The sequence below is a fragment of the Dunckerocampus dactyliophorus genome, chromosome 6 (genome assembly GCF_027744805.1).
Source record: "Dunckerocampus dactyliophorus isolate RoL2022-P2 chromosome 6, RoL_Ddac_1.1, whole genome shotgun sequence".
NCBI classification, from domain to species: Eukaryota; Metazoa; Chordata; class Actinopteri; order Syngnathiformes; family Syngnathidae; genus Dunckerocampus; species Dunckerocampus dactyliophorus.
The window spans coordinates 9,337,235-9,353,965 of record NC_072824.1 but is presented as its reverse complement, the minus strand read 5'-3'; the positions used below and the strand labels follow the sequence as shown (position 1 = coordinate 9,353,965).

General features: G+C 38.7%; 1 protein-coding gene across 8 annotated transcripts in view; it reads left to right on the top strand.

Annotated features, from left to right (window-relative positions):
- The first annotated feature begins 3 nt into the window (after positions 1 to 3).
- herc3 (HECT and RLD domain containing E3 ubiquitin protein ligase 3) overlaps positions 4 to 16,731 on the top strand; it is a 39,981-nt gene continuing 23,253 nt past the window's right edge. For 6 of the 8 annotated variants that reach the window (XR_008570639.1, XR_008570637.1, XR_008570638.1 and 3 more), the window contains exons 1-18: positions 4 to 116; positions 1,358 to 1,668; positions 2,572 to 2,731; positions 3,663 to 3,739; positions 3,860 to 4,081; positions 4,227 to 4,318; positions 5,495 to 5,625; positions 5,690 to 5,841; positions 5,936 to 5,991; positions 8,259 to 8,383; positions 8,452 to 8,511; positions 10,502 to 10,613; positions 15,034 to 15,223; positions 15,291 to 15,454; positions 15,719 to 15,832; positions 15,912 to 15,941; positions 16,040 to 16,141; positions 16,488 to 16,658. Coding sequence is in view for 5 of the 8 variants with exons in the window: in XM_054778439.1 (XP_054634414.1) it covers positions 1,446 to 1,668; positions 2,572 to 2,731; positions 3,663 to 3,739; positions 3,860 to 4,081; positions 4,227 to 4,318; positions 5,495 to 5,625; positions 5,690 to 5,841; positions 5,936 to 5,991; positions 8,259 to 8,383; positions 8,452 to 8,511; positions 10,502 to 10,613; positions 15,034 to 15,223; positions 15,291 to 15,454; positions 15,719 to 15,832; positions 15,912 to 15,941; positions 16,040 to 16,141; positions 16,488 to 16,658 (2,181 nt within the window). In the remaining 3 variants the exon portion in view is untranslated. Of the gene's footprint in view, positions 117 to 1,357; positions 1,669 to 2,571; positions 2,738 to 3,662; positions 3,740 to 3,859; positions 4,082 to 4,226; positions 4,319 to 5,494; positions 5,626 to 5,689; positions 5,842 to 5,935; positions 5,992 to 8,258; positions 8,384 to 8,451; positions 8,512 to 10,501; positions 10,614 to 15,033; positions 15,224 to 15,290; positions 15,455 to 15,718; positions 15,833 to 15,911; positions 15,942 to 16,039; positions 16,142 to 16,487; positions 16,659 to 16,731 lie in introns of those variants that run through there. The other 2 variants (XM_054778440.1, XM_054778441.1) reach the window with 2 other exon arrangements.

Here is a 16,731-nt window from a genome sequence, read left to right as displayed (position 1 = left end):
GATGGCCAATTGAAGGAGTCCTTTAATGTGATGTAGTTGACGTCACAACCGTGACACTTCCTTGTTTGTGACCTGAGCTGAGTCGGAGATCTGTCTACCAGAATGCATATATCCAGGTAATATCCCTTTATTTTCACGTTTGGAGTCATTTACTGTATTCAATGTGTCATTTGGTGACAGCAACCCAACGAACTGATGTAAATTAAGTTTTTCCCCTCATGCGTAGATATTAAGTTGACGTAGCTAGCTGCCTGTTAAATATAATTTACATTGTTGTGAGGGTAAGTACACGTTTAATATGCTCATGTTTAAATTGTCATATTTCTGAGGTCTTTGCTACTGATTTTAATAGGAGACTACGCCTCTGAATCGTTGCTGGGAGCACTTCCTGCTTCCCAGCATGCTTCACTGGGAGTACTTACTGCTTCCCAGCATACCTTGCTGAACAGCTTTGTAAATATGAACAGTTTACTGTTATGTAAGTTGTTGTTTTTCATTCCCCGTAGTATTAGTTGTTGCCCTGTGTGTGTCTGCCATGGTTGGTGTTCTTTGTAGGCACACTCCTTTCATTCCAATTGTGTGTTAAGCTTATAACAAGTTCTGTCCGTCCTATTTTCGGCTCAAATAGAGAGCAACTTACTTTCAAGCAGCTGAAACGCCTGTGAACGGCTCTTCGCCAACGCAAGATCACCACAATATAATGGAGCCATTGTAGATTATAAAGATGGTACAATTTGTGCTTAGTTAAAAATAAAATTAAATAAAATCACCCAAAGCACATACGTAGATGTTGCAAGTGTAGCAGATGACTTTTTGAAGTCACCACACCCACTTTGCTGCTACGTGTACTGCCATATGTGAAAGCATAAATACTATAAAGTTAGGTTAGTTTCATTTTCACTTTGTCTATTACTGTTTCTTATCTTAGACCACTTGTGTCAAAGGAGGGATGAGACACTGCAGGTTTTCTCTCCAACCAGTTTCTCCAGCAGGTGATTTAATTGATGAGCTCCTTCCATCAAAGTGAAGGAGGTGTTGATCATTAAAATCACCTGCTTTAGTGACTGGCTGGAAAGAAAACCTGCAGTGTTTCGGCCTGCTTGTGCCTCCATGGCACAAGTTTGACACCCCTGTCTTAGACAGTTGCACAATGCACATTTTGTGCAAGTGCATTGACATGAACGCGGGGCTGCTTGGAGCTGCTTAAGAAGGGATTACTCAAGACAAGGTTTATTTAAACACTCTTTCTTACCAGTACACAGCATTTATACACAATGCAGTATTTCCTCTTAAAGGGAGAATGCATACCCAGTAAAAAGAGATTGTTATAATAACTTTTGCGTGTTTGTTTCCCTAGGAATCATCCCAAGAGGAGAAAGCGTGGCGACTCATAAGCCTGGTCGTCGTCATTGTCATTCACAGTGGTGCGTGTCCTCCTTGACGTCATGCTGTGCTGGGGTAATGCAAAAGATGGACAGTTGGGGATAGGCGCAGACGGAGAGCCAATGATTGAGCCCACGAACTGTCCAGGGTTCAGAGGCATGTTGCTCAAAGAGGTGGCCTGTGGAGGTCAGCACTCTGTGTTCCTGCTACATGATGGAAGCGTGTACACGTGCGGCTCTAACAGCTGTGGACAGCTGGGGCACGACAAACCGGGCGCCTCCCCGGGTAAGATACCTTCACTGACCTGTTGAGAATGTTGGTCAAGACGGACACACAAGGGTTTTTCTGTTTGTTTGTGAGAGAGTTAGTGCTGCACAAAAAAAAGAGAAAAAAATCATCTCGATTCACACTTTTTTTTGCATTTTTTGCATTTTGCATTTTTGCATCATGACCAAATACTGCCTTTTTCAGCATTGTCGACACTACCTCCTTGCTCTCCTCAGCCAGGGCACACTGGCTATCATTCACCAGCTAGCAGGCGGAGCAATCACAGTAACTAATTGACTTTTCTTTTGACTCGTCTAGTATTAACAAACCGTGTGGAAAAAAAAAAGTCCCATATAATCACAGTATCACTACCGAACTAATCCCTGATGTTGAGGACAATGGAAGAACTCAGAAAAAAAAATCGTCCCATATAATCACAATATCATGACCGAACTATTCCTTGATGTGGAGGACAATAGAAGTACCCATTCACTTTATTTGTATTTTTTTACTTTACTATAAATAAATGAAAATAAACAAGGCCCAATGCCTTATAAACAATAATGGAATAATAAATCAATACAAATTAATATAATCACACAAAAGGAGGTGTCATTAAAACTGACAAATTTGTCATTGAATAATGTCAATAATATATTTTTAAAATTATTGTTAATGACAAGACTCTGGGACATGCAGGATGTGTGTATAATGAAGGTGTGTGTCCTAATTTGGATCGTTTGGGCCTTGAGGGAGTTTTGCCCTCCCCTCAGTATATTTGTTGGTGCAGTGGTGGCATATGAGCCAAAAGAGAACATTTCTTTAATGGGCAAAACATGCATATGCATTTGACGATAACCATGGTAATGGTTTGCATATATTGACCATATTGTCTATATCTGCCACCAATCCTCTCTTTAGAGCTGGTGGGAGCTTTGGATGCTCAGAAGATCGCCACGGTGTCCAGCGGCCGAGCCCATTCCATGGCAGTCAACGAGCAGGGTCAAGTGTTTGCATGGGGGGCTGGTGAAGGGGGTCAGCTCGGCCTGGGGACGGCAGAGATGGCAGTTCGAATCCCGAGGTGACAGTGAGTTTTCTGTAGTTGCTTAGAGCATTTTTAATATAGCAGCCTGGATATTTAAATCCCCAAAAATATAATAAATTATTATTTACAGTGAGCTTTGTTTTAGTAGCATTAAAACAGTTAATATAATAAAACTTAATTACATTTAGGATTTAGTGTACTATTTATATTCTATAGAATATATACATATACATACAGTATGTACAGCATATACACTCCTGATCAAAATCTTAAAACCAGTTGAAAAATTGCTAGAATTTGCATTTTGCACATTTGGATCTTAATGAGGTTTTAAGTAGAGCTACAATATGCAAAAGCAAGAAGAGAGAAGAGGGAGTGAGACAAAAAGCACTTTGAAAAAAGTCATTTATTGAAAACAACAATTAAACTGAAACAGGCTGTTTATCAGCTGATCAAAAGTTTAAGACCACAGGCTATAAAAGCCAAAATCTGCTCAAAATTGTCATTTTCTGTCAGGCATTCACACTGTCATGCTCTCCTGATGGCTAAAGCTAAGAAGCTTTCTCTTTTTGAACGTGGTCGGATTGTGGAGCTGCATAAGCAAGGCCTCTCGCAGCGTGCCATTGCTGCTGAGGTTGGGAGCAGTAAATCAGTCATTCTACATTTTTTGAAAGATCCTGAGCATTATGGAACAAAAAAGTCAAGTGGTAGACCCAAAAAAATCACACCTGCGCTGAGCCGGAGGATCCGATTGGCTGTCCATCAAGACACAGGGCGGTCTTCCACCCACATTAAGGCCCTTACTGGTGCCGACTGTAGCGCAATAACAATAAGATTAAGATTGTAGATTAAGATTGTAGATTGTAGCTGTTTGGTTACTCATTTCTCAATTTTAAGCCTTAGTGGAGGTCTGTACTGTATTGCCATTATAAACGCATCTATTATTTTTTTTTTTTTTTTAACCTAGGTTGGTCAAAAGGCTGGGCGACCACAGCATTGTCCAAGTAATGTGTGGAAACCAACACTGCATTGCACTTTCTAGGGGTATAATACACGCACACACGCACACACACAATGAAATTAACATTATAACCAATATTTTTGTCCATTGAGTGTAAAAGCCAGCCAGTGTGTCATGCTCTTAGTGTGTTGCTTCCTCCATAGATGGTCAGCTGTTCACGTGGGGCCAGAACACTAACGGTCAACTGGGTCTGGGGAAAGACGAGTCCAGCAAGCTCTTCCCGCAGCCCCTAAAGTCTCTGGCAGGGATTCCTTTAGCGCAGATCACCGCTGGCGGGGACCATAGCTTTGCGCTCTCCTTGTCTGGAGCGGTGTTTGGCTGGGGGAAGAATAGAGCGGGTCAACTGGGTCTCAATGATAAACAAGGTGAATGAACATGGGCTGGACTTAGGTTTAGGCTGAAAACGTAATGTAAAAGCATGTCATTTATTACCATTTTTTCCACACTTATTAGAGGTAGAGATTTTTGTTAACCTTTACGTTAAAATTTTTCAATTTGTATTTTTTAAAGACCGTGCTGTTCCGTGCCACATCAAGTTTCTGAGATCTCAAAAAGTGGTTTACATCAGCTGCGGAGACGAGCACACAGCAGCCCTCACTAAGGTAAAATTAATATTTTTAAAGCAATCTCAAAACTTAACTGATTAGCCTTACCTTTAATACTTTTACTGTATACATCCTGTTTATTTCAAAGACGTGTTATGAAGGCGTATTAGGGCCACACTGGAAAAAGTAAAGAAATATATACTTCAAGTATAAATAAGAATAAATACAATTTGTTAATATAAATATAAACATAAAGTACTACAGTATTTTTAGCAAAAAAAAGTTTGAATTGTCCAAAAATAATGTAATGTGGATTATAAGAGAAGAGTGTAATGTAGTACAAATTAAATTAGTAGATTACAATATACTGTCATATATTTTTAAGATTTTTTTTTTCATTGTACTTTAAAAAAAAAAAAATAAAGTTGAAGTCTCTTCTCGCCAGGTCTCGTTCTCGTAGACACAATCTCATGTATCATCTCATGACACACCTAGTAGAGATGTTTTATTTTGAGAAAAAAAACTTGAAAATAGTCATAATTTCATGACAGAGAATGAGGATTTTATAATAATAAAGTTGTTGTTTTTTTGACATAAATTGCAATTTTAAGTCGTTCATAAAAGTCTTCCTTTTATGAAAATAGTCATATTACAAGAATTAATGTTTTTCAGAAAAAATGTCCTAATTTTACAAAAATAAATTTAACAAGAATAAAGCCGTAATATTATGAGAATATTCAATTTAAGAGTTTTAAGATTTCTAAAAAGCACCTTCCCCTTGCCCCCCAAAAAGAACATTTTATTCCTGTAACCATGTGACTTCAGTCACATACAGTCACAAAAAAAATGTATTTAAAAGGTGACTTTTTTTTTGGTGAAGAACCATTTACCATTATGTCTACTCTATTGGGTAGTACAAATGTAAAAGTGACTATATGGGTGTTGTTTCATGTCTGGAGGGCTCTAATAATGTTGAACACCGTATTTAGAAGATCTTAAACAGGTTTTCTATGCCATTACTATGAAAATACATTTTATTAATATTGAATCCTACTTCGCAGAAATTCACTTATCGCGGTTGGATCTGGAACCAATTAACCGAACTAAACGAGGGACGACTGTACATATAATTTTTTTGTACTTATACACATGTTGCAATTTATCGTTTTTTAACACCTGTATTTTTTTCAAGTATTCATTTATCTTTAATCTTGAGTAATTTCTCTTTGTCAGGAGGGCGGCTTGTTTACGTTTGGCAATGGTTCGAGTGGTCAGCTGGGTCACGGCTCCACCAGTAATGAATCTTTACCCCGACGAGTGCTGGAACTGATGGGCACTGAGGTGTCTCAGATCACCTGTGGCAGGTAACAACACAAGGGATTGGACCACATTAGATTAGTCCTGCATGAAGTCCTTATTTCATTTTAGCCACCACACGCTGGCATTCGTGCCCTCCTCTGGTCTGGTGTATGCATTTGGCTGTAACCGCCATGGTCAACTGGGCACAGGAACACAAGAGGATGCCCAAAGCCCATTTCCTGTCTTGACAGGCTTTCCGACTGGGAATGGCCACAGATCAGGTAAGATTGAAGCTGTGCAATGCCGCATACAATACTTAAAGTTTGAGTATCACTCTAGGAAAGAATGTCTTCTATTTGTCTTCTCTCTGTGTAGTAACCAAAATTATCTGTGGAGGAGACCACAGTTTCTTATTGTACTCGAATAAGGAGGTAAGTGACTTGATACATTTGATTACATATTATCATAAATAAAAATAAAGTTACAGCATAGAAAACCTGTTTTCAACCCTCTAAATACGGTTTTTAGCATTATTAGAGCCCTCTAGACATGAAATAACATCACTATAGTTACCTTTACACTCATATTACTCAATATAGTAGACATAATCTGAGAATATAAGACATTTAAGACATAAATAAGACTCATGCTTGTGTGTGAAGCAATGTTGGGGGTCCAGGTTTGAGTTTTAGCTGGATTATGGCCACTACAGTAGTCCATGTAGTTGATATACAGTATTATTGTGCCTGGTGAGATAATTCAAACCTGTAATAAAAGCCTGTTGTTCTGGAAATCAAGTCTTGTAAGTGTGTTACATCTAGTGACCTGTGTAGAATACTGCATTTCATTAACGCCTTTTAATACCTAATGCAGTGTTCCCTCATTTATCGCTGGGCATAGGTTCCCAAAATAAGTGAAATCCGTGAAGTAGCTAACTTTGTTTACAATTATGATATATGTTTTAAGGCTGTAAAACCCCTCACAATACACATTATACACTTTTCTCAGACAAGCATGAACATTTTCCCACATGTTTAACACTCAAAGTTCAAATTTTAATGATCAAGCTACTAGATTGGACACATTAAGTGACTCACTCATATTCACTTCTCTGACGGTGCTTCGTCCTGGCGCCGTTCGACTGTAGCATCTTTGTACATAACATATTGCTTCTGCTCTTCGTCGTACTCCTTGAACCAAAGATTAATTAAGCCAGTTAGCTGTTGCTGCTGCTTCTTCTATTCTTTATTGGCGATTAGCAAGCAGCTGGCGCAGTTTGCTAGTTTGCTAGCGATGGCACGAAGGAGATTGATTGATAATGCTCTACAGCCAATCAGGAAGCAGAACACACAATGGGCCAATAAGGACTGTTGTGGCTCTATTTGGCTGGCTATTATCTGCTGTGGGTTCCTAATATGCTGGTATAGGAAAACACACAGACGAGGCGGAGCTGCACACATGTTCAACATGAGTATACAACACCCTCTATTGGTAGCAGTAGTACTACAATAACAGACACACATACACCAGAGCACCGATAGATCGCACTAATGCACCACAAGGACGCAGAACACAATGCGTGTGCATATGCTGTAGCTAGGGAACACTGTACTGTATTTGCATTTTAGCTCATTTTGCCATTTTTATGCTTGAAAATGTTACATTTAGGCAAAGAATACATCAAATTTGCTTAAATATACTTAAAAAAAATAATATTAGGGCGTAGTCAATCACGAAACAGCAATCATTTATTAATATTAATAGAGTGAGGGCATGAACCGAGAAGTGGCAAGAGACGACTGAATACTGAAACCAAACCTTGCAAATAGTTTTGGAATGATCAGAATCCTCAATTTAACCTTTTTTGAAGCTAACTGACGTAATATGGCCAAAAAGAACATTTCAATAAAGTTAGGAGAGAAGTCTTAATTTTACAAGGTAAAAGTCATAATATTGTAAAAGTCAGAATTTTATTTTTTTTAAGTAATACAGAAAAGAAAAAACTGCAACATTACAAGAGTCATGATATCTGCAAGAGTGAATAAAAATGATTTTATGAGATTAAAGCCATATTATTGCAAAAATAGTCTTAAGTTTTCTGCAAAAAAAGTCAAATATCATAGGAATTAATTTGTAATATGACAAGAAAATGTTTACATGAAAAAAAATCTAAAAAAACCAAAACAATATTACACAATTGTTTTTATTTTACGAGAATAAGGTAATTTTGCACAAAAAAAAGATTTATATTAAAATGTATTCTGTATTAAATTTACTTTATTCCGTAATAGTCAAACTTTTTCCTCCGGATACAATCACTTTTTCATAACTGAACTTTTTCCTGTTATATTTTTACTATTTTGTTCTTTTCAGTGTGGCTTCTGTATAATTTTTGCCCTCCAAACCCCTACTAATCGATTAACGACGGCAACGTCTGAGTTACTGCATTCCACCACAAGGGGGCGCTACAAGCAAACAAAAGTTTTGCATCACTCGGAGAAGCCTCATTCTATTAAAAAGACTGACTCGTGTCCTATGCAAGGATGCGCTGTCAACGATGCGCTCAAAACACAAATTGTGCTGTCACAGCAAAAATATCATAGATGCACACGCACACACACAGGAAAGGAAGTGCCAGAGCAAACAAAAGCGTTGAATATTTGCAATAATCCTGTTATTTCTTTCTTCCTCCATGCAGAGCTTTGTGACCCCGGATGACTTTAGAGTGATGAATGTCAACAAAAGCCTCACCCGCATCACGCATGAAAGATTAAATTTATGGAGGTTAAAACTCATGTCCAACGCAGATTCAGGTGCCAGAAAGTAAGTGCAAACGCACCAGAGTTCCTTTTAATTGAACCAAACATGACACAATGTGTTTTTGTCCATAGTGACATCATATTTCAGCTGTCCTCTACTGCTTGTTGGAATGCCAGCTTCTTGGACCAAAGGTACTTCAGTCTAACATGAATTATTCTTTTATTCATGTTGACTAGATATAGAACATTATCGAACACTATAATAAATTTGGAAAATATGAATATAAACACCGGCATTTTATTAGTTGGTATTACAGTACCAGCAGTACTAGAGATCTCAGCATGGGCCAAAAAGGGAACCTTTTGCTTCAACTCTGATGAAGCAATGACATTTTTTAAAATAGATTCTGTCATTTTAAAGCAATTTCATTTGAGCTGAAATTACAGTATGTTGGTACCTCGGTATTGATTCGCTCCAAAAGATCAGACGAAAAGCAAAATGTATGAAAACCAAGGCAATTTTTCCCATAGTAAATAATGTAAATCCAATTAATCTGTTTCAGACACCCTAAATATTAACACAAGCTACATTTTAATAAAAATTATAGTTTTGCATGCAGAAAACGATGCCAAATAATTCTAAATGATGGAACTTATTATTGATGCAGACCTCCCGTAAATCCGGGTGAGATCTTAGATTACCAAATTGCTGGCACTCAAAACTTTCTTTGGCCCCATGGTGGGTTATTTAGCAATTGTACTCAATTAAAAAAAAAAAAAACGCATAAGTTGCTTTATTTGGGCACTTGATTTCACAACACGGTACAGTGCAGGGCAAACGGACTACTTTGATACGTGCAATATTGTATGAAAACTAGGGACGCTCCGATAGATTGGCCACTGGTACTTGCTTTTATACGCCGATCAGCTTCCCCCCCATTGCTGCAGGCAGCCTACAGCGACCATCTCCCACCCACTTTCCCTTCACAAAGCCAAAACAAGCATCTCTTCCGTGTGGCACTTCTGTCGTTGTAAGAGTGATATAAGTTTTGCACCCTGCAAAACATGCCTTAAAAAGCTTTAGTTTGGTGCGGCATTTGGGAGGCGGGCACTTGGCAGGGTGTGTTGAATTTTTGCGGCTCGCGCCTGAGGTCCTGCTTTGGTCTTACTTTGGGGTGCAGAAAGTGCTTGATCCTCTAAGTTTCACCAGTGATTTTGAAAAAGTAAGTCAAATGTGTTTTTGTCTAAATGTTATGGTTCCACTTTCATATCATATAGCCCAATGGTCACCAACGTGGTGCCTGTGGGCACCAGGGAGCCCACCACGACCATGACGCGCCTGCAAGCCTGCTTTTCATTCAGGTTTTCAGTTAATGATGTGAGAACACTAGAAAGAAATGCCTCCTGAAATACAAAATGTGAATTGTGGACACCAGAATTTGGTTCATGTTCTGGTAAAACAAACATTTGCTTTGTTTGGGTTGAAATAAGCTATGAAAATGTTTTTTATTTAAAAATCTACACTTAATCTATGTGATCTATATCGGCCGATTTCACTCGTGGATGATCGGTATTGGTATTAGCAGCATAAAAACCTGATCGGAGCATCCCTAATGAAAACTGAGGAAAAATTTTCAGATTAAAACCGAATCATACAAAAACCGGAGCGTTTGAAAACCAAGTGTTCAGTACAGCATGAAAATATGGATGATGCCCAGTGAGATACATTATGGTCGTTTGCAATCATGCTTGACAGTTGATCATGTGTTGGATGGACTCCTTTCCTTCTTAATTTTAATCCGCCATTTTACCTATTTTATACATTGCATGCTAAACTTAGCACTACCACACGCTAGTGATACCCAGTAGTGCGTTACTGCAATTGACAGTCTGAGCTGTGTAAGATGATGTGGGTGTTCCTCGGGTGACTGCCACCGTTATTCCCTGAAATACTGTGAGACTGTGTGAGAACCATTGCTATTGCTCATATGAGTGTTATGAGCTGTGAGAAGCGAAGCAGTGAACTTGGCTTCCGGCCTAACTGTCACTTGACTTCTCAGAATAGAATTCAAACAGCGGCACCCTTTTAAAATCGTGCTTTAACGCCACAAGAAGTGTCTGCGCTCTGTGATCCCTGGAGTATTAAATGTACAGACAGTCATCATGTGTTCATCCTCTGTAGCGACGATGCCCACTTCAAGACCAACCCAAAGATCCCAGGCATCGATCTCAACTCTGTCAGGACTCTATTTGAGGAGCTAAGCCGGCCAGCCTTCTCCGGGCTCCTGGAGCAGGTGCTTACCAATCATGTTTTTCCATGAAATGTAATTCCAACATCCCCTTTCCACAACTACAGAATGTAGAGGAGGGTTTTCCAAACTTTTTCCACCGAGGTCCACATAATGAAAAATGAAAGGATGCAAGGGCCACTTTGGTATTTTTACATATAGTGTAGAAAAAAAAATGCATTTCAAAAAGCGTTTTATTAGTATGACCTTTGGTCTTTGCTCCCCCCCGTATTTGCAGTTTTTTTTTTAATTTCCAAATATTTCAACTTTCTTCTCAAATAATCTTCATGTAATATTGACTTTATTCCCATAAAAATGATGTATTTTTTTCTTTAATATTTCAACTCTGTGCTACTAAAATTGAATATATGTATATATATAATTGAATACATAAATTCCGTTAAAATATAAATACCAATTGTGGTGTATAACTCGCATCGGTGTATAAGCCGCACCCACTAAATTTAGAGGAAAAAATGCTGTGCGTATATATAATCTGTACTGGACTGTGAGCTGCAGGTGTGGACGTCATAAAATGGGATATTTAGTGCACAGAAAGACGTTACACAGAGATTTTTTTTAAACTTGTAAAATGAATGCTTTTCCCCCAAACAGTGTGTGCCAAACAGTGGTGCAACACGGCAATGTAAACAGTGTAAAACACAGCTAGTTAAAAATTTCAAAACAATACACAACTAGTTAAACAGTGCAAAACAGTACAAGTTAAACATTTCAAAACAGTCCACTTCTAGTTAAACAGTGCCAAATAGTGCGTGTAAGTTAGATAACGGTAGCCTACCAGAAAAGTGATTCATGGCCATCCTCTTTGGAAGGAAAACCACTAAAGTCTTCATCTTCCATGTCAAAATTAGCGTCATAATTCCTTCATCACACACGTCGTCGGTCTCTCTGTCTCTCTTTGGGTGTGGCTCTCGGTGTCCTCTTCATCTGGCTGTAATCCAACCCTTTGAAACCTGTTGATGATAGTGTTTTGTTTTTTTTACACTGCTCCACACTGTAAGGATCCATGGACAGACTTGTGCAAAAGTTGCTCTTCGCATGCGGCCAGTTTGTGTGAAGGATTTCTCGTCTGTAGTCAGTCAAGTCTCCCACCCAACTCGGTGTGCCACTTTTGAATGCGGGATTCACACTGATGTTGAGTGGTTGTATATACTTTGTTGTGCCCCCAGGAATCACAGCTGCAATAGTGTTTGTCCCTGTTGAGGGCAGCGTTCACAGAATCTGTTATATGGACCCTCATGTTGTCCAAAACAAGCACTCTGTCAGCCCATTCCTTCATTAGGCTTTCCATCCGCCCTTTTATTGTTTACTTTCACAACAATTTCTTCCGGAACTGTTTCTTTTGGTATCGTCGTCCACTTAGAAATTACCATTGGTGGAAGTTTTGTCCGGATGCTGCAGGCCAGAACACATGTGAAATGCGTTCTCTCATGTCCAATTGTTTTCAGCTTGACAGTCGATTGACCTCTCTTGTTAACAGTCCTAGTAAGAAGTAGGTCAAACGTCAAAGGTACCTCATCCATATTTATGATCTCACCTGGTCACATGGAATTCTCGGCCATTTTTGTTTGAGTGTACTGTATATCCACAAGTTTGTAACTGTTTCCTCATAGTCGGAAGGGAGTTGTTGACACAAAGTTGTGCGTGTCCTGATGTACAGTACAGTCTTTTTCCTCTCATAAATCTGAGACACCACGATGGTCCACCTGTAATCTGCAATCTTGGCAGTATATTTATGGTGTTTTATTGAATAATCTAAATCTAACAATGTTTTACATTTGATTGAAGTATAAATTGTGCTGCTTGTGGTTAACTAAACTGGAGCGTGTGCATGCATTCACTCAATGGGCGACAGGATGAGCAAACGCTGAGAATGGTGGCTTCTTGGCGTTTTTTGGTTGTTTCCTGAACTTTTTTTGATGTTTTGATACACTATCTTAGTAATAGCGTTTTCCGAAATACATATTTAAACGACTAGTAGTAGTTTTGAAGAATGAGACGTAACGAGAACCACATGTTAGCCGCACCGCTGTATAAGCCGCGGGGTTCAAAGTTTTAGAAAAAAGTAGTGGCTTATTCACTGGAAATTACGGTATATTAAATATAAAATTGAATACTGCGACCTTATTCTTGTAAAATTACGCCTTTTTTCTTGTTAGTGGGACTTTTTTCTCTTAATATTTTGACATTCTCATACATTTTTTTCATTTCTGCTGTTTTTTTTTTTTTTTAATATAAACAATTTCAGCTTTTTTTGTAAATTTTTTTTCCTCTGAATTATGACTTAATTCACGCAATTTTTACAAATTTTTACTCTCGCGACATTATAACTTTCCTCCAAACAAATTTTCCAAAAATGACAACTTTATTTGTTGTTTTCTTTGTTTTTCATAATAATAAAAAAATGTTTTTTTATTTTTTCAACTTTTATGCTACTAAAATTACGTTATTTTTCCTCATAATATTCCAACACTATTCTCGTAAAATTATGACTTTTTCTCATTAGTTTACAACTCCCCCCCCCCCAATATTTTGACTTTATTCATGTAAAATGACTGCAGATTTTTCAATTTGTTTTATTTTGTGTTTTGTTTTAGGTTTCTTGCTATGTTTTTAGAATGTGCCGTGGGCCATTGTGCAAAAACAATAGGATGGCATCCAGGTCATGATTTCATGTGCAGCCTGTTTTGGAGCGCCAAAAGCTCACTGTCGGGCAAACTGAGTCATAAGCTCAAACGTGACCATGCTAATGTTAGCTTTTATGTCCCCCCCGTACCCCGTATAGCATGATTTAGAACCCGCGTCAGGACACAACCACTAAGAGTCTCCCTAAAAGTGACTCATACAGTATGTTTTTCCTGTTGTTTAAAAACAAATCATAAATGTCATAACAAATCATGGCGGTAAACCTCTTTGATGTTACAGTGGAAACTATGGTTAAACACCTTGTGACAATTTTTCTCTAGAAAGGAATGGAAAACGAAATGCTCTTGTACACTTTTAACCTTTTTTTTTTTTTATACGTAACATAATAGATGACATATATCCAGTGACGTGAGGTGAAGTTCATGGCTGGTGAGGCACTGACTCCTTTGGAATTTTTTGGACGTTAATACAAGTTGTTCATGAAGAGGATAACAAAAAATAGGAGGATAATTGACTTTGGTTAAAAAATGTTTTCAAAATGTTTTCAGATACTTCTAGACCCATTTATTATTTTTTTTTATAAACTGAAAACCATTTGTGTTCTTACCTTTTTATCTGCATATGAAGTGTGTGTGTGTGTGTGTGTGTGTGTATATGTATATATGTAAAAGTAAAGTGTAAAAGTGTAAAAAGTGTAAAAGTGGTGATTTGGGGTATATAATCTTTACATCTTGGCAGTCAAATTTATTCAATCCTTCAGGAGAGCATAGCTCGTGCTAGCAGAAAGAAAAAAGTGGAAGGACGTCAGTGCGGCACCTTCCAGCTCACGCACGCTCCCACGCCTTCAGGATGCAGTGGTACCGCAAGTGCCCCCCGTATGACGTTTCTGTGTTGTCTGATTAGCAAGAATAATGACTTCACACGTACATTACAGCTATTACACATGCTGTAGAAAGTCATGGTGTATAATAAATGTTTCTGCAACATTCTATTGACAAACAGAAACTGGTAGGCGCCATGAGCCGACTCAGTGTGCACCCAGACGGTAGGCGGGGATTGTGTACTAAGCCGAGAAGCCAAGCCCAGGGTGGTCCCTTAGCAACATCATGCTAGGTTAGCTTTTCTTTACTGGAAAAAAACGGATAGTTGGCAGTGCTTTATTTTAAGATATGTAGCAAAGCCTGCTGTATTTTATATACAAAGCCGACCATCAAGTGGTGGGCATATACAAGGGGCAAGCTCGTCAAGGTAGGGGTGGCTCACAACGCAGGACGAAGGCGGCCCTGATGTCATGAAAAGCCGCAAATTGAAACGCGCCTCTTCTCTCAAAAGTGGAGCAAGCAAATGAGGAAGATGATTTTGTTGCTCATAAACAGGCTCTTGGGACACACATTACTGTGAGAACGTCACTGAAAAGTCACTGTGGCAAAATAGGTGACCTTTAATCATCACAAGTGTATAAAATGAAGCTAACTGTGTAAAACAGAAAACCAACTTTAGCTTTAACGAGAAAATGTTGGGCTGTTTTGTGACGTTTTCTGGTGTATACTATTCTAAGATTGTTGCACTGATGCTTCTTTTGGAATAAGTGGCACAAAAAATCCAAAGAAAAAGCAAAAGACAGCATTAATTATAATATTAATTACAAACATATTTTCCACAAAATTTGGGTCAGATAGTAAACTTTCATATGTATCTCGTCACTTGTCTTTCTCCTAATTGACATTGAGATGATAAAGTATTTTTATCTGTTGATTAGGCTACCAAGAGTTTTGAGAGTCAGCTGATCCCGCAGCTGCCGAGCTCCCCACCTGACGTAGAAGCCATGAGGATCTACCTCATCTTGTCTGAGTACCCGGCTCTGCAGGACTCCAAGTACTACATCCGTCTTACCATCCCTCTGGCCATGGCCATCCTCCGGCTAGACACTAACCCCAGCAAAGTATTGGGTATGTATTATGTAGCGTCTGGTCATTTGTGGGTCAGCTTAGCAAACAAAATATTCTCCTTTTGCAGATAACTGGTGGTGTTTCGTGGACGACTGTGCGTTTGAAAGGATGGTGGACATGTACAAGAGCATTGTTGTGTTCATGCTGGCCGGTGGCAAGATGTGCCATGTACCTTTGTTCTACGACAACTACTTTCTCGCCACTCTAAGGCTGCTGGAGAAACTCCACAAGGTATTTACAATTTGGTTAATCTTGAGTAGACACTATCAAAACTACAAAAAAATACATTCTGCGGCTGTGTGGTCCACAAAAGCAAATAACCACCGGCGTCTCTAATCAGTACATTGGCAGCTGTGGCTGTAGGCAACTTCCTGATGTAGTTTTTGAAGCATCACGAGTGGCTCAGAATTCCATTGACAAATGTGCTGGTTTTTTTTAGCAACAGGTGTTTTTGTTTTTGTAAATAGTCATATGTTCCATGCTGCACATCACCAGGTAAACCAGAAGGCCCATCATGTGGAGTATAGCCGCTTTTATATCCCCGACGTCAACAACTTGGTGGACATCGAGGAGGACTACCTCAAATGGTTTCTGGGGAAAGCTGAAAAGGTCAGTCGATATTATTGATTTTTCTTATTCATTTGGGTATTTTTTATTTTTTGAATCTCTTATCACTTTTGTTTATCAGGAACTGAGATCCCATTCTTCCCATGCGCAAGTACTTCACAGTCCAGTTCTGATGCAAACTTGATGTAGTTGTTATCAGGACATGTTAAGCAGAGATTCTAACACTTTTTTTCTCCACCCCACATCCAGAAGATGGACTTCCCCTCAGTGAACTTTTGTGCCTACCCGTTCATTTTGAACGCCCAAGCCAAGACAACTATGCTGCAAACGGACGCCGAGTTGCAAATGCAGGTAACGCCTTCTTCTTGAAGCATTTAAATGAAAGTAGTTGTGAGTTAAAAATATTTTACTTATTTTTATCAATTAAAATTAGTTATGTATTCATGTTTGTTATTCTTATTATATTATCAGTATAATTATTATTATTATTATTATTATTATTATTATTATTATTATTATTATTATTATTGTTATAGCCAAGTAGTACTGAAATGCATTTTCTCGGCTACAGCCACTCGGGGGCATATTTACATGCTATTGGTGCATTGGTATATGTATTATCTTGTGTAATATAATGTATTATCTTGCTTTGTACACACAATTGCAATGAGCTCAAAGCCTCCATGTATTTTCCAAGATGGCAGTAAGCAATGCCAACATCCACAACGTGTTCAGGCTGTTTACGCTGGAACCCCAGCCAGTCAGGAACCCGTACCTGGTGCTCCACGTTCGCAGGGAGCATTTAGTCAGCGACGCGCTGCGGGAGCTCACGACGTATTCCGACCTGGACTTCAAGAAGCCGCTCAAGGTGGGTGCTAAAAGATTTATCCATAATTTTTGTCATGTCCTGGATTAATGCCCCCCTCCCGCCTTCACCCTCA